Source organism: Cetorhinus maximus, chromosome 13 (assembly GCF_964194155.1).
Source record: "Cetorhinus maximus chromosome 13, sCetMax3.hap1.1, whole genome shotgun sequence".
Lineage (NCBI taxonomy): Eukaryota > Metazoa > Chordata > Chondrichthyes > Lamniformes > Cetorhinidae > Cetorhinus > Cetorhinus maximus.
In genome coordinates, this window is record NC_135891.1 from 118,788,113 (window position 1) to 118,804,272 (window position 16,160).

The 16,160-nt window shown below is 46.4% G+C and overlaps 1 protein-coding gene across 2 annotated transcripts in view; it reads left to right on the forward strand.

Moving 5' to 3' along the window:
• ano8b (anoctamin 8b) overlaps positions 1 to 16,160 on the forward strand; it is a 151,301-nt gene that overhangs the window by 28,347 nt on the left and 106,794 nt on the right. For both annotated transcript variants that reach the window (XM_078556174.1, XM_078556175.1), the window contains exon 2: positions 14,502 to 14,612. In XM_078556174.1, the coding sequence (XP_078412300.1) occupies positions 14,502 to 14,612 (111 nt within the window). The remainder of the gene's footprint in view (positions 1 to 14,501; positions 14,613 to 16,160) is intronic.

The following is a 16,160-nucleotide window of genomic DNA, read 5'->3' on the forward strand; positions in this document are numbered from 1 at the left end:
TTACATCCTTCATAATAGACTCTAACATTTTCTCAATGAGGGGTGTTAAGCTATAGTTACCTGTTTTTTGTCCCCCTCCCTTTTTGAATAAAGACGTTCCTGGAATCCAATGTATTAAAAGAAGTCTGGATCACTCTGGATCTTGGTTCAGTCCGGGTTCGGGTCCAGTTCGGGTCCGGGTCCACTCTGGGTTTGGGTACAGTCCGGGTTTGGGTCCAGTACGGGTTCGGGTACAGTCTGGGTTCAGGTATAGTCCAGGTTTGGGTCCACTCTGGGTGCGGGTCCAATCCGGGTTCGAGTCCAGTCCGGGTTCGGGTCCAGTCCGGGTTCGGGTCCAGCCCAGGTTTGGGTACATTAGGCTGACAGGATTTCTATCAAACATCCTCACCCTTTAGTGAAGCTCTTTGAAATGTCAGCCCATTTCTTTCCAAGTCCAGGTCCCTGCCCCCCATCACCCCCCACTCTGCCCCCCCCCACATACCAACCACATCCTCATTGAAAAGTAGGAGTTGCCAACCTGCCAGGATTGGCCTGGAATCCCAGGGATTTGAGGGTTAATCTGCGGGCACTTACTGACTGCGAGCAAACTCAGGAGAAAAGCCATCGGGGACATTCATTGTTTCTTTTATTAATTTCCTTTCAATATTTCCACTAATTAGTTGTAAAAATACTGGAGATTGGGGAAAAGTGTCTCTTCCGCAAAGTTAATCCCATTGGATAACTGTTCCCATTCTGGAACTGGCAGGTCGTGTGATGAAACCTCCAGGATTACGTTCAGCTTGAGTTGGCAACTCCTATGAATAAATTCCACACGGATGAAATCTGAAACCTGACTCCCCTACGCCCTCCCCCTCTGCCTCACCCTCTGTCTGGAGTTTGGATTTAACTGGAGCTGCTGGGTCTGGGAGAGTGAGGATAGGGAGCGGATCAATGATCTGCACTGGGTCCGAGGGAATCAATGAGAAGCTCATGATCCGATTGCTCAGGACAGAGAGCTTCTATTCGGGTCTCTGTATCTAATTGACAGATTAATACTGAAGCTCTCCTGATGTAAAGGAGGGAGAGAGAAATTGGAACAAGACAGAAAGAGAGAGAGAGAGACATACAGAAATTGACAGCTGTAAGATGGTCCTTAATGAGGAGGAGCACAGAGATTACTGAACAGTATAAGGTCTTTGCTCAGTGCAAACAGCTGAAAATGCGTGGCTGCCGATTCTTTGCTGAATCTGTTGGTGATGTTCAGAGGGGTTTCGATACTTATGGAACACCGGGTGCTGTTGCCATGATCTTGTTCAGGTTTGTGTTTTTATTTTGCCTTTCTTTTCTGGAAAAGATTGTGGTTCCACAGGTACCGATACCTCGCACTCGAATGGTCATTTATCATGTGGTGATTGTCAGTGAGCTATCGAACTGCAGAGGGCATCATGGTTTGTCACAGTCCTCCTCCACCTGACAGATACACACACACACACACAGACACACACACACACACACACACAGACACACACACACACACAAGCATGCATGCACGCACAAGCACACACACACACAACACAGACACACAAGCATGCATGCACGCACAAACACAGACACACACACAACACAGATAGACACACGTTCACATATACACACACACATGCACACATACACACACACACGTGCACACGCACACACACATGCACCCTCACACATATACACACACACGTGTGTGCACTCACACACACACATGCACATATACACACATGCATGTACATACACATGCACACACGGACACACACATGCACACACACATATACATACACACGTGCACACATGCACACATACACACGTGTGTGCACACACACACAACATGCATGCTCAAAATCAAGCTGCATGGAACTTTGCAAACAGATACACAGGCACATAAGCGTACACATGCACTTTTTGTGCCGAGGGAAGCTGGGAATCCAATGCTTATTCTTTGGCACCCAAGCAAATCACAGCCCCTATTGGACTGTCCCGCACTGTCCTGCACTGTACCACACTCTACTGCACACTGTATCATACTATACTGCACTATATCATACTGTACCACAGTACTGGATTGTACAGCACTGTGCAGAATTGTACTGTACTGTACCAAACTGTACCGCACGTACTGCACTGTACCATACTGTCCTGCACTGTACCGCACTGCATCACACTGCATTACACTGTGCCGCATTTTACTGCACTGAACCATACTGCACCACATGTACCATATTGTACCACACTATACTGCATTGCCCTGCACTGTACAATTCTGTACTTCACTGTACCACACCACTGCACTGTGCCACACTGTACTACACCATACCATACTGTACCACACGGTGCTGTGCTATACTGTACTATACCACACAGTACTACACCATACCACTCTGCATGACACTGTACTGCGCTGTACCTCACTTTACTGCACCATACCACATTGAACCACGCTATATTATACTGTACTACATTGTATTGCTCTGTACTGTAATGTACCATACTGTACCGCACTGCTGCACTATACCACATGGTACTGCACCGTACTGTACTGTGCCACTCTGTACCATACCATACCATACTGCACCACACTGTACTGCGCAATATGGTACTGCACCACATTGTACTGTGGTGTACCACACCGTACTGCACTGTACCACAGAATGCTGGAGTGTACTGGATTGTATCACACTGTACTGCACTGTACTTCACTTTACCACACCATACTGCACTGTACCACACTGTACTGGACTGTACCACACCGTGCTTCACTGTATCACACTACTGGACTGTGCCACACTGTACCACACTGTACTGGAGTGTATTACGCAGTACTGCACTGTACCACACTGTACTGGACTGTAGCACACTGGACTGCACCGCACCACACTGTACTGGACTGTACCACACTGTACTGCGCTGTACCACACCATACCGCACTGTATTGTACCACACTGTAATCCATTGTACCACACCGTACTGAACTGTACTGTACCACACTGTACTCCATTGTACCACACTGTACTGCACCACACTGTATTGCACTGTACCATACTGTACTGCACTGTACCGCACCGCACTGTATTGTACTGTACCACACTGTACTCCATTGTACCACACATACTGGACTGTACTGTACCACACTGTACTCCACTGTACCACACCATAACCACACTGCACTGTACCACACTGTACTGCACTGTACCACACCGTACTGCACTGTACCACACCGTACTGCACTGTACCACACCGTACTGCACTGTACCACACTGTACTGCACTGTACCACACCGTACTGCACTGTACCACACCGTACTGCACTGTGCCACACTGTATTACACTGTACCACACCATGCTGCACTGTACCACACCATGCTGCACTGTACCACACTGTACTGGACTGTACCACACCGTACTGCACTGTACCACAGAGTGCTGGACTGTACTGGATTGTAACACACTGTACTGCACTGTACCACACTGTACTGGACTGTACCACACCGTGCTTCACTGTATCACACTACTGGACTGTGCCACACTGTACCACACTGTACTGGAGTGTATTACGCAGTACTGCACTGTACCACACTGTACTGGACTGTACCACACTGTACTGCACTGTACTGCACCGCACCACACTGTACTGGACTGTACCACACTGTACTCCATTGTACCACACCACACCGCACTGTACTGTACTGTACCACACTGTACTCCATTGTACCACACATACTGGACTGTACTGTACCACACTGTACTCCACTGTACCACACCATACCACACTACTGTACCACACCGTACTGCACTGTACCACACTGTATTACACTGTACCACACCGTACTGCACTGTACTGGATTGTAACACACTGTACTGCACTGTACCACACTGTACCACACTGTACTGGACTGCTCCACACCGTGCTTCACTGTATCACACTACTGGACTGTGCCACACTGTACCACACTGTGCCACACTTTATTGGACTGTACCACACTGTACTGAATTGTACCACACACTGTACTGCACTATACTGGACTGTGCCACACTGTACCACACAGTACTGGAGTGTATTACGCTGTACTGCACTGTACCACACTGTACTGCACTGTACCACACCATACTGCATTGCACTGTACTGCACTGTACCATACCGTACTGCACTGTACTGGGTTGTACCACACTACTGCACTGTACAACACTGCACTGCACTGTACACCACTGTACTGGACTGTACCACACCGTACTACACTGTACCACAGTGTGCTGGACTGTACTGGGTTGTATCACACTGTACTGCACTGTACTGCACTATACTTCACTTTAACACACCATACTGCACTGTACCACACTGTACTGGACTGTACCACACTGTACTGGACTGCTCCACACCGTGCTTCACTGTATCACACTACTGAACTGTGCCACACTGTACCACACTGTACTGGAGTGTATTATGCAGTACTGCACTGTACCACACTGTACTGGACTGTACCACACTGTGCCACACTTTATTGGACTGTACCATACTGTATGGAATTGTACCACACTGTACTGCACTGTACTGCACCGCACCACGCTGTACTGGACTGTACCACACCGTACTGCACTGTATCACACTGTACTGCACAGTACTGGACTGTACCACACCATACTGCACTGCACGTGACTGTACCACACTGTACTTCACTGTACCACCTGTACTGCACTGTACCACACCATACCGCACTGTATTGTACCACACTGTACTGGACTGTACTGCACCACACTGTATTCCATTGTACCACACTGTACTGCACTGTACCACACCATACCGCACTGTACTGTACCACACTGTACTCCATTGTACCACACCGCACCACACTGTACTGCACCACACTGTACTGCACTGTACCACATCGCACCGCACTGTACTGTACCACACTGTACTCCATTGTACCACACCATACCACACTACTGTACCACACTGTACTGGACTGTACCACACTGTACTGCACTGTACCACACTGTATTACACTGTACCACACCGTACTGCACTGTACTGGATTGTAACACGCTGTACTAGACTGTACCACACTGTACTGGACTGCTCCACACCGTGCTTCACTGTATCACACTACTGGACTGTGCCACACTGTAGCACACTGTACTGGAGTGTATTATGCAGTACTGCACTGTACCACACTGTACTGCACTGTACTGGAGTGTATTATGCTGTACTGCACTGTACCACACTGCACTGGACTGTACCACACTGTACTGCACTGTGCCACACTGCACTGGACTGTACCACACTGTACTGCACTGTGCCACACTTTATTGGACTGTACCACACCGTACTGCACCGTACTACAGTGTACTGGACTGTACCACACTGTACAGCATTGTATCACACCCAACTGCACTGTGCCACACTGTACTGCACTTTACCACACCATAATGCACTGTACCACACTACGCTGGACTGTACCACACTGTACTGCACTGTACTACGGTGTACTGGACTGTACCACACTGTACAGCATTGTATCACACCCAACTGCACTGTACCATGCTGTACTGCACTGTGCCACACTGTACAGCACTGTACCGCACTTTACTGGACTATTCCACACCATACTTCACTGTACCACACTGTACTGGACTGTGCCACACTGTACCACCCTGTACTGGAGTGTACTATGCAGTACTGGACTGTACCACACTGTAATGCACTGTTCCACACTTTATTGGACTGTACCACACTGTACTGAACTGTACCACACTGTACTGCACTTTACCACACTGTACTGGTCTATGCCACACCGTACTGCACTGTACTGTACTGTAGCACACTGTACTACACTGTACCACACCATACTGTACTGCATTGTACTGGACTGTACCAACTGTACTGCATTGTACTGGATTGTTCCACACTACTGCACTATACCACACTGTACTGGACTGTACCACACCGTACTGCACTTACCACAGTGTGCTAGACTATACTGGATTGTACCACACTGCACTGGACTGTACCACACCATACTGCACTGTACCACACTGCACTGGACTGTACCACACCGTACTGCACTGTACCACACTGCACTGGACTGTACCACACCGTACTGCACTGTACTACAGTGTACTGGACTGTACCAGATTGTACCACACTGTGCTGCACTGTACCACACTATACTGCACTGTACCACACTGTACTGGACTGCTCCACACCATACTTCACTGTACCACACTGTACTGGACTGTACCACACTGTACTGCACTGTATTGGACTGTGCCACAGTGTACCACCCTGTACTGGAGTGTACTACGCAGTACTGCACTGTACCACACTGTGCTGGACTGTACCACACTACTGAATTGTACCACACTGTATTGCAATGTATCACACTGTACTGGGCTGTACCACACTGTACTGGACTGTACTACACTGTACCACAACATACCGCACTGCACTGTACTGCACTGTACCACACCGTACTGCACTGTACTGGATTGTGCCACACTACCGCACTGCACCACGCTGTACTGCACTGTACCACACCATGCTGCACTGTACCACACTGTACTGGACTGTACCACACCGTAATGCACTGTACTACAGTATACTGGACTGTACCGGATTGTACCACACTGTACTGCACTGTTCCACACCATACTTCACTATACCACACTGTACTGCACTGTACTGGACTGTACTACACTGTACAGGAGTGTACTACGCTGTATTTCACTGTACCACACTGTACTGCACTGTGCCACACATTATTGGACTGTACCACACTGCACTGGACTGTACTACACTGTACTGCACTGTCCCACACTGTACTATACTGTACCACACTGTACTGCACTGCACTGCACTGTACTGGACTGTGCCACACCATACTGCACTGTACTGGATTGTACCACACTACTGCACTGTACCACACTATACTGCACTGTACCACGCCATGCTGCACTGTACCGTACTGCACTGTATCACCCTGCATTGCACTGTGCCACATCGTACCACACTGTACTGCACTGTGCCACACATTATTGGACTGTACCACACTGCACTGGACTGTACTACACCGTACTGCACTGTCCCACACTGTACTATACTGTACCACACTGTACTGCACTGCACTGTACTGGACTGTGCCATACCATACTGCACTGTACTGGATTGTACCACACTAGTGCACTGTACCACACTATACTGCACTGTACCACGCCATGCTGCACTGTACCGTACTGCACTGTATCACCCTGCATTGCACTGTGTCACATCGTACCACACTGTACTGCAATGTGCCACACCATACTGCATTGTACTGCACTATACTGACTGTACTATACCACACTGTACTGCATTGAAAAGTGCTGTTGTAGGCAGGATGTGTAGTGATGCTCTATGCGGACCCGAGGATAGCAGGACAATCGTAAAGAGTTAAAAATACAAAAATATTATACAAGATGAAACATTCCTTTCTTATTGAAAACAATTATTTGTTTTTGGGATGTGAGATTATTTATTGCCCATCCCTAATTACCCCACAGCCGGCTGTGGTGAGCCAACTACAACTGAGTGGCTTGCTAGGTCATTTTGGAGGGCAGTTAAGAGTCAGCCACATTGCTGTTAAGGTCTGGAGTCACGTGTAGGCCAGACTGGGTAAGGATGGCAGATTTCCTTCCCTATAGGACATTAGTGAACCAGATGGGTTTTTATGACAATCAGTAGTTTCACGATCATTATTAATGAGACTAACATTTTATTCTACCAGCTGATATGGTGGGATTCCAACACACCTCCAGAGTGATAGTCCAGGCATCTGGGTTACGCGCCCAGTAATGTTACCCATGTGGTACTGTCCCTATCTGTCAGAGGTTGTTAGAATTTTGGAGGAGTGCAATAGGTTGCGGACAAACTGGTTTCACTTGTGGGGAGACCGGAACAAGGCAGCGTGAAAATAAGATGGTCACTGATAAACCCAATAAAGAATTTCACAAGAATTTCTTTACACAACATGAGAATGTGGAAGTAGCTGTCGTGAGGAGTATTTGAAGCAGAGAGCATTGGTGGGTTTAAAGAAGAGTTAATGTGTAACATGGGAGGGTTCAGGAATAGAGGGATCGACAAGGTGGGGGGATGGTGGAGGCAGGGCAGGAAGTGGTTGCTGTGGAGAAGAATTATAGAATGTTACAGCATAGGGGGAGGCCATTCAGCCCATCATGCCTGTGCAAGAACTATCCAACTAGTCCCACTCCCCTGCAAATGTCTCCTTTAGGTATTTATCCGATTCCCTGTTATTATTGGGGCCATCAGGCTATAGACACAGGCAGAGACCAGTCGGGCTGAGTGACTAGTTTTGAAGCTGTCAATCCTGTGAAACCTTTCATCACAGCTATTGTAGGTTTGGACACAAAACTGTCTTATACCGTGGGAGCTGTGCAACTGGAGCTGAGAGTCAGTGCCCAGTGGGTTAGTAATGAGCTGGGAACATGAATGTTTTTTTGTAAACTGACTCCATCGACAGTTGTTCAGCTGAAGTCAGGGCTGATTCTACAGTGACCTTGTTAGCAGTTTAAGCCTCCTGGCACTATCTCAAGCTGGATTTGATCCCAGGGCTGCAGACCTCAGTAGCGAGCAGAGGTTAAATTTGCTAAGGAGAGAAGGTTAGGGCTGAACCTCATTTAGACAAGGTTTATAGTTCAGACGCAACAACAACCTGCATTTATATAGCACCTTTAACATAATTTAAACCTCCCAAGGTGTTTCACAGGCATGTAACTCAGTGAAACATTGACACTGATGCACAGAAGGAGATAATATGTCATAGGGACATAGTAACAGGAGTAGGCCATTCAGCCCATTGAGCCTGCTCCACCATTTAATACAATCATGGCTGATCATCCACTTCAATGCCTTTTCTCCACAATCTCCCCATATCTCTTTATGTCATCGGCATTTAGAAATCTGTCAATCTCTGCTTTAAACATACTCAATGACTGAGCTTCCACAGCCCCCTGGGGTAGGGAATTCCAAAGATTCACAACTGCCTGAGTCAAAAAATTTCTCCTCTTCTCGGTTTTAAGCGGCTTCCACCTTATTTTGAAATTGTGTCCCCTAGTTCTAAGACCATAAGACCACAAGACGTAGGAGCAGAAGTAGGCCATTCAGCCCATTGAATCTGCTCTGCCATTCAATGAGATCTTGGCTGATCTAATAATCCTCAACTCCACTTTCCTAGACCCCCCCAAACAGGGGAAACATGTCAGGTTACCAGAGGTTTGGACAAAGAAATAGATTTTAAGGACTTAAGAGAAGACAGAGAGTCAGAGAGGTTTAGGGAGGGAAGTACAAAACACAGGGCCCATATTGATAATGGCACGACCACCAATAGTGGAGTGATTAAAATTGTGGATGCGCAGGGGAACACAAGAATTAGGAGCAGGAGTAGACCTTTCGTCCCTTCAAGCCTGTTCAACCATTTGATAAGATCATGGCTGATCTGATTGTGGTCTCAATTCCACTTTCCTATCTGCTCCACTCCCTCCCCCACCCCCCCCCTTAACCCTTGACTCCCTTGTCAATCAAAAATCTATCTAGCTCAGCCTTGAACAAATTCATTGTCCTCCACTCCACTGCTCTCTAGGGAAGAGAATTCCACAGACTAACGACCTGTTGAGGGAAAGAAATTCTCCTCACCTCAGCCTTCAATAGGAGACCCCTCATTTTTAAACTGTGCCCCCCAGTTCTAGACACTCCCACAATTCTGGAGGCCAGAGTTGGAGGAGGGCAGATGGCTCATGTTTGAAGGGATGGAGGAGATTACAGAGATAGGAAGGGGGGAGGCCCTGGAGGAGCTTGAACACAAGGATGAGAAGTTTAAAATTGAGATGTCGCTGGACTGGGAGCCAGTGTAGATCAGCAAGCATAGCGGATGAGGGGTGAACAGGACTTAGTGCAAGTTTGGATACGGACAGCAGAGTTTTGGATGAGCACAAGTTTAAAGAGGGTGGAATGTGGGAGACCAGCCCAGGAGAACGTTGGAATAGTTGAGCTTAGAGGTAACAATAGCCTGGATGAAGGGCTTCAGCTGTAGATTACCTGAGGCAGGGTTGAAGCAATAGCAGACCCTGTGGCCTGCTCTGTCCAGATACAGCAGTATGCCTAAAGCCTGCCTCAAATAAACCTTCAGTTCAGGCACAGAGCCAAGGATGCAACAAAATACTAGACGCCTTATCTTGAACTCCCTAAGCTTTAAAACACTGAAGCTTAAATCCCTCAACATGGAAATGTTGTTCCTAGTGTGAAAGCAATGGTCAGTGTTGAAAGATGGAGTGTGTATAATCAGGTTAACAGTTTCACATAATTCCCTTTGGGAAAGTCAGGGAGAAATGTCACACTCTTGTCTTGGTTATGGTTACCTTCCTCCCTACAGGGATTAACTAATGGACACAGAGTCCATGCCTGCACCTGGTTTGTTGCAAGAGGCTTTGACATTCTGTACGCTCAAAGCTCCTAACTCAGAGAGCCAGATGGACTGGATGCTGGGTTATAGGGACTTTAGTTATACTGCCAAACAACTATAAGGTTAATAAAGAGGGAGAAATTAGAAAATGAAAGTAAACAAGCAAGAAATAAAAAATCAGACAGTAAGAGCTTCTACAAGTGTATAAAAAGAGAGTAGCTAAACATTGGTCCCTCAGAGGGTGAGATTGAGGAATTAATCATGGGAAACAAGGAAATGGCAGAGACTTTGACCAAGTATTTTGTATCTGTTTTCACTGTAGAAAACACAGAAACATCCCAAGAGTAGTAGAAAATCAAGAGACAAAAGGGAGGGAGGAACTCAAAACAATCACTATCAGTAGGGGAAAAGTATTAGGAAAACCAATTGGACTATAAAGGCTGACAGGTCCCCTGAACCTGATGGCCTACATCCAAGGGTCTGAAAGGAAGTGGCTGCAGAGATAGAGGATGTATTGGTTGCAGTTTTCCAAAATTTCCTAAATTCTGAAAGGATCCCAGCGAATTGGAAGCCACAATTTTAAAACCACTATTCCAAAAAATGACAGAGACAGCAAGCAGCAAATTATAGGCCTGTTAGCCTAACATCTGTCTTTGGGAAAATGCTGGGATCCATTATTGAGGAATTATTATTGAACCAAAAATTTACAAAATCATAATACAAACAGGCGGAGTCAAAGGTTTTGTAAAAGGGAAATCATGTTTGACAAATTTATGACAGTTCTTTGAGAATGTAACGAGCAGGTTGGATAAAGGGGAACCAGTAGATGCAGTGTGATTTGGTTTTCAAAAGACATTCAGTAAGGTGCCACATAAAAAGTTACTGCACAGGGTAAGAGCTCATGGTGTTGGGGTTGGTATGTTAGCATAGATAGAGGATTAGCTAGCCAACAGGAAACAGAGATTTGGGTTAAATGGGTCATTTTCAGCTTGGAAAACTGTAGCAGGAATGCCACAGGAATCGGCGCTAAGGCCTTAATTATTTACAATCCAAATCAATGACCTGGACAGTGTGTATTGTAGCCAGTGTATTGTTGCTAACTATACAAAGATAGGTAAGAAAGCAAGTTGTGAGGAGGACACAGGAGTCTTCAAAGGAAGTGAGTGGGCAAAAATCCAGCCAATAGTGTATAATGTGGTAAAATATGAGGTTATCAACTTTGATAGGAAGAATAGAAAAACAAACTATTATTTAAATGGAGAGAGACTGCAGAATGCTGCAGTACAGAGGGATCTGGGTGTCCTGGTACATGAATCACAGAAAGTTAGCATGCAGGTACAGCAAGTAAGTAAGAAGGCAAATGAAATGTTGGCTTTTATTGCAAAGGGGATTGAGTATAAAAGTAGGGAAGTTTTGCTACAACTAGGGAAATCTAGAACGAGAGGGCACAGTTCGAAAACAAGGGTTCTCCCATTTAAGATGGAGGTGAAGAGGAATTTCTTGTCTCAGAGGGTCATTAGACTTTGGGATTCTCTTCCCCAGGGAGCCGTGGAGGCTGGGTCATTGAATATATTCAAGGCTGAGTTAGACAGATCTTTCATTGACAAGGGAGACAAGGGTTATGGGGGACAGGCAGGAAAGTGGAGTTAAGGCCACAATCAGATCAACCATGATCTTACTGCAGGCTTGATGGTCCAAATGGCCATCTCCTGCTCCTATTTCTAATATTCTTATGATCTTTACAGGATTGAGGTTATGGTGGGTACAACCAGGCTTAGGGTTAGGATTAGGATTCGGGTAAGGAGGTGAGTTAGGATTAGGAGTTCGGGTAAGGAGGTGAGTTAGGATTAGGAGTTCGGGTTAGGAGTCGGGTTAGGGTCAGCTTTACCCCACCCAGTATGTCCCTCCGTGTGGGTAACAGCTAAACCCTCTAACAGGGACAGTGTAGTGTGTTTGGAAAGCGCACTGGAGATATCAGATATCCCATGACCTTTATAGAAATAATATGCAAAGCAGGCCTCCTATAATTAGGGCCAGGAGCCTGTAAGAAGCCTTGTGACTGAATATTGGGGACATTCTTCGCAGTAATAAATCCACACCACACCCATTCCTTTCGAAAATGTGTCTTTTCACCCTCTTAATAGAAAATCATTCATTCCTTGAACAAAGAACCATCGCTAACAAAAGCCTAACACTGATTCACAGGCCATTCTGCAGACAGTGTTACTGCACTGTACTCCAATAACATCCACAGTAGCAGGTCAAGGGCCTTTGAAGGTACAGCAGTATCCCTAAAGCCTGCCTGAGGTAGGTTTGCAGTTATAGGTACAGAGCCAAGGATTAACAAAGTTCGAAAAGTCTTATCACAGACTTAAAGACAGTGAAATTGAAATCCCTATAGATGGTGGAAATGTTGTTCTTAGTTTGAAAGTATGGTCAGGGTTGAAAGATGGAGGCTGTCACCACAAATTAACACAGTTTCGCTTAATTCCCTTTGGGAAAGTCAGGGAGAAATGTCCCATCTCACTCCTGGGAATCTCAGGATTCCACAGAATAAGGACTTCATGGGTAAAAAAATCAAAAATACAAGCTTCTGCCTCAGCTCATCTACTGCTGAAACCCTCGACTATTACAACACTCTGCTGGCTGGACACCCAAACTTGCACCTTCTGTAAACTTCAGCTCATCCAAACCTGCTGGCTGAATCCTATCTTGCTTTGGCTCCCAATCCAACGACAGCACAATTTTAAAATTCACATCCTGATTTTCAAGTCCCTCCATGATCTTCTCCCTTCCTATCTCTGTAACCTCCCTCAGCCCTACAACCGTCTGCACCCTTCCAATTCTGGCATCTGGAACATTCCTTACTCTCTTCGCTCCATTGGCAGCATGCCTTCAGCTGCCTGGGCTCTAAGCTCTGGAGCTCCCCCCTAAACTTCTGCACCTCTCTGTCCTTCTTTAAGAATCACCTTAAAACCTACCCCTTTGACCACGCCTTTGGTCACCTGTCCTAATATGTCCATACGTGGCTTAAATTTTGTTTGATAATTGCTCATGTGAGGCACCTTGGCATGTTTTAATAATGTTAAAGGTGCTACATAGCTGCAAGTTGTTGTTGTTTTGGGGACACCTGCTGCTCCTGATGGCTTATGTCTGACACATGAGGAAGGGTCCCTTGGGAGATCAGCATGTGGAACGCAACACCCCCAGCAAGTGTCATCACATTCAGGAGAGGAGGAGAGACAATCTGAGGAGCACATCAAGGGATGTTTCATTGGTTGTTGTCTGTTGGGCAAAGAGTTGAAGATCATCACCGTTGCCCTTCTTCGGCGGTTCTGAGTTGCTAACTTGCTGCTGGTCGGGTGCCAGGAGGCTGTTAACATGCAATAACAGCCTTGGCTTTGTGGCTTTACACCCCCAGATAGTGGGTTTGTTGTGTCCCAGTGACTGGTTTCGCTCCCGATCCTGTGATTGTATTTGGCTCCAAGGCTCCTGAGAGGCTGAGTAAAGGGTTTTCTGCTTGACCAAGAACCCGGCTGATGTGAGGGGCTTGCTCGGGGAATAGAAACCGAGTGTACAACACCACAGCAACCTGGGCAGCCTGTGGATGGCATGTGCTGTGCTCAGCATTGAATGTTTGTTGAAAATGAAACATGCCAGGGTGAGGTACACTTGGGGATGCCAGGTACCACTGTGGGGGGTAACTTTACACTGAGACTGAGATTGAGTTAATGGAGATTTCACTGGGGATTGTGAGGTTCTACTGGAGGTGAGGTTGCACTGGGGATGAGGCTGCATGGGGGGGTATTGTGAGGTTACACTGGGATGAGGTTACACTGGGGTGAGGTTGCATTGGGATGAGGTTGCACTGGGGGAATGAGCAAATTCTCAAACTCACCATCGTCCAAAATGAATTTATATTTGCACACAAAATCTTGATGTTTTTGTATCTCTCCCACTCCCCTCTCTGTCTCTCTCTCATGTGAGATGATTGGGCTCTTTACTGTCTGCTGGTTCTGTTTTTGTATCCCTGCAGATAAACTATTCGGCAAAAGCTTCCTCCAGGCAGGACGTTACATCATGTCCCATAAATCATGGATGAAGACAGTTCCAACTGAGAATTGTGATGTACTGATGACATTTCCAGGTATGACTGACACCCTCATTAGTAACTAGTTCGGAGATAATGGCGGGGCTAAATTTCCTCGGCCCTGTGGTTGGAGGTTTGGAGGTGGCTATGGGGGATGGGGGCTGGAAAAAGAAGGGGAAGCTGGATCGGCACAGCTTCCCAACGTATTCCTGCCACGGTGAACTTTTCCAGGGTCAGGAGGGGAGCAGGAACGGCTACCCCAGAGGCAACCAGCCAATTGAGAAGATTAAGACCCTAATTATGGGTGATTTTGCAGCCTTGCCAGCATTTTGCCGCTGGTGGAACACCCCTCTACCAGGTGTGGAGGTCGTCTTCTCAGCTAAGGCAGCCTCCCTGCGGCAACTATTGGAGCCAGAGATTCCATCCCCTAAGGAGCGGGGTCGTATAGGGGGGCCGGATTTTCAAAAGTCAAAACTGGGACATGTGGAAAAGCCTTGGGAAGGTGGGGCTCTGTGATGATTGACATGTTGGACAACCAATGGCAGGAGTCTGGGGGAGGGATGGTTGAAGGTAGGAGGTCATGTAATGATATCTCCTGGAATATGTCCAGCCAGATCTATTCCATAGATCTTGAGTCACTGAGAAGTGACCAACTGAGTTAATTTTAATCCAATATCTCTTCCCCTGGAACTCACTTCAAGCTTTCAAAAACCTATTTCAATGCTGGTTCGATGTGCTGTAATTTTACACATTGCATGCTTCTCCACTTCTGTACATACAACAGTAGACAGTAAAACTATAGTCATTATGAACGAGTAACTCAGAACAGTGACAAAAACAGAAAATGCTGGAAAAACTCAGCAGGTCTAGCAGGATCTGTAGAGATGCTGCTAGGCCTGTCGGGTTTTTCCACTATTTTCTGTTTTTATTTCAGATTTCCAGCTTCCACGGTATTTTGCTTTTAACTCAGAAGTGTTGTCACCAATCCAGCCTGTTAGTTACAGATGAACGAATGAGCAGATTGTGTTAGCAGCAGCAGGAGGATAGCATTTACGAGCATTTATCAATTAACATTGAATACCATTTTCACAAACACACACGTTTGTACTTGGTAATAGGTTCATCTTGAGTATTAGATACTTGGGCTCCTATTCGTTCCCTGGTACATCTTTATTGCTGGTTTGCCTAATCAATCAAATTAATTAGTCGTTTGGTAGTACAGAACTTGAGTATTGCTGAGAAAAAACACAAGTTGTGGAAGCTTTTCTTCTTGCACTCATCAGGACAATTCGCAAGAATACCAAACGTAAAGGGAACAACAATTTATATTGCATGAGAAGAGAGTGCTGATTGGTTGGCAAGTGGAGTCTGATTGGTAGAGGCATTGCCATGGAGAATGCAGGAGCTAACCGATGACTTTCACCCTGAAAAACGCCCAGTCTACCTCAGATTACCCTGGAAGGGCAAGGTATCTCAAAAATTTGAGCAGCAGGTGAAGCTAGCTGTTTCACGCTGTTACTATGCAGTAGCAACACGAGTGGTATTCGCCACTAACAGGATGCTGCTGTCAAGCCAAAAAGATGTTCTGCCTATCACACAAATGAG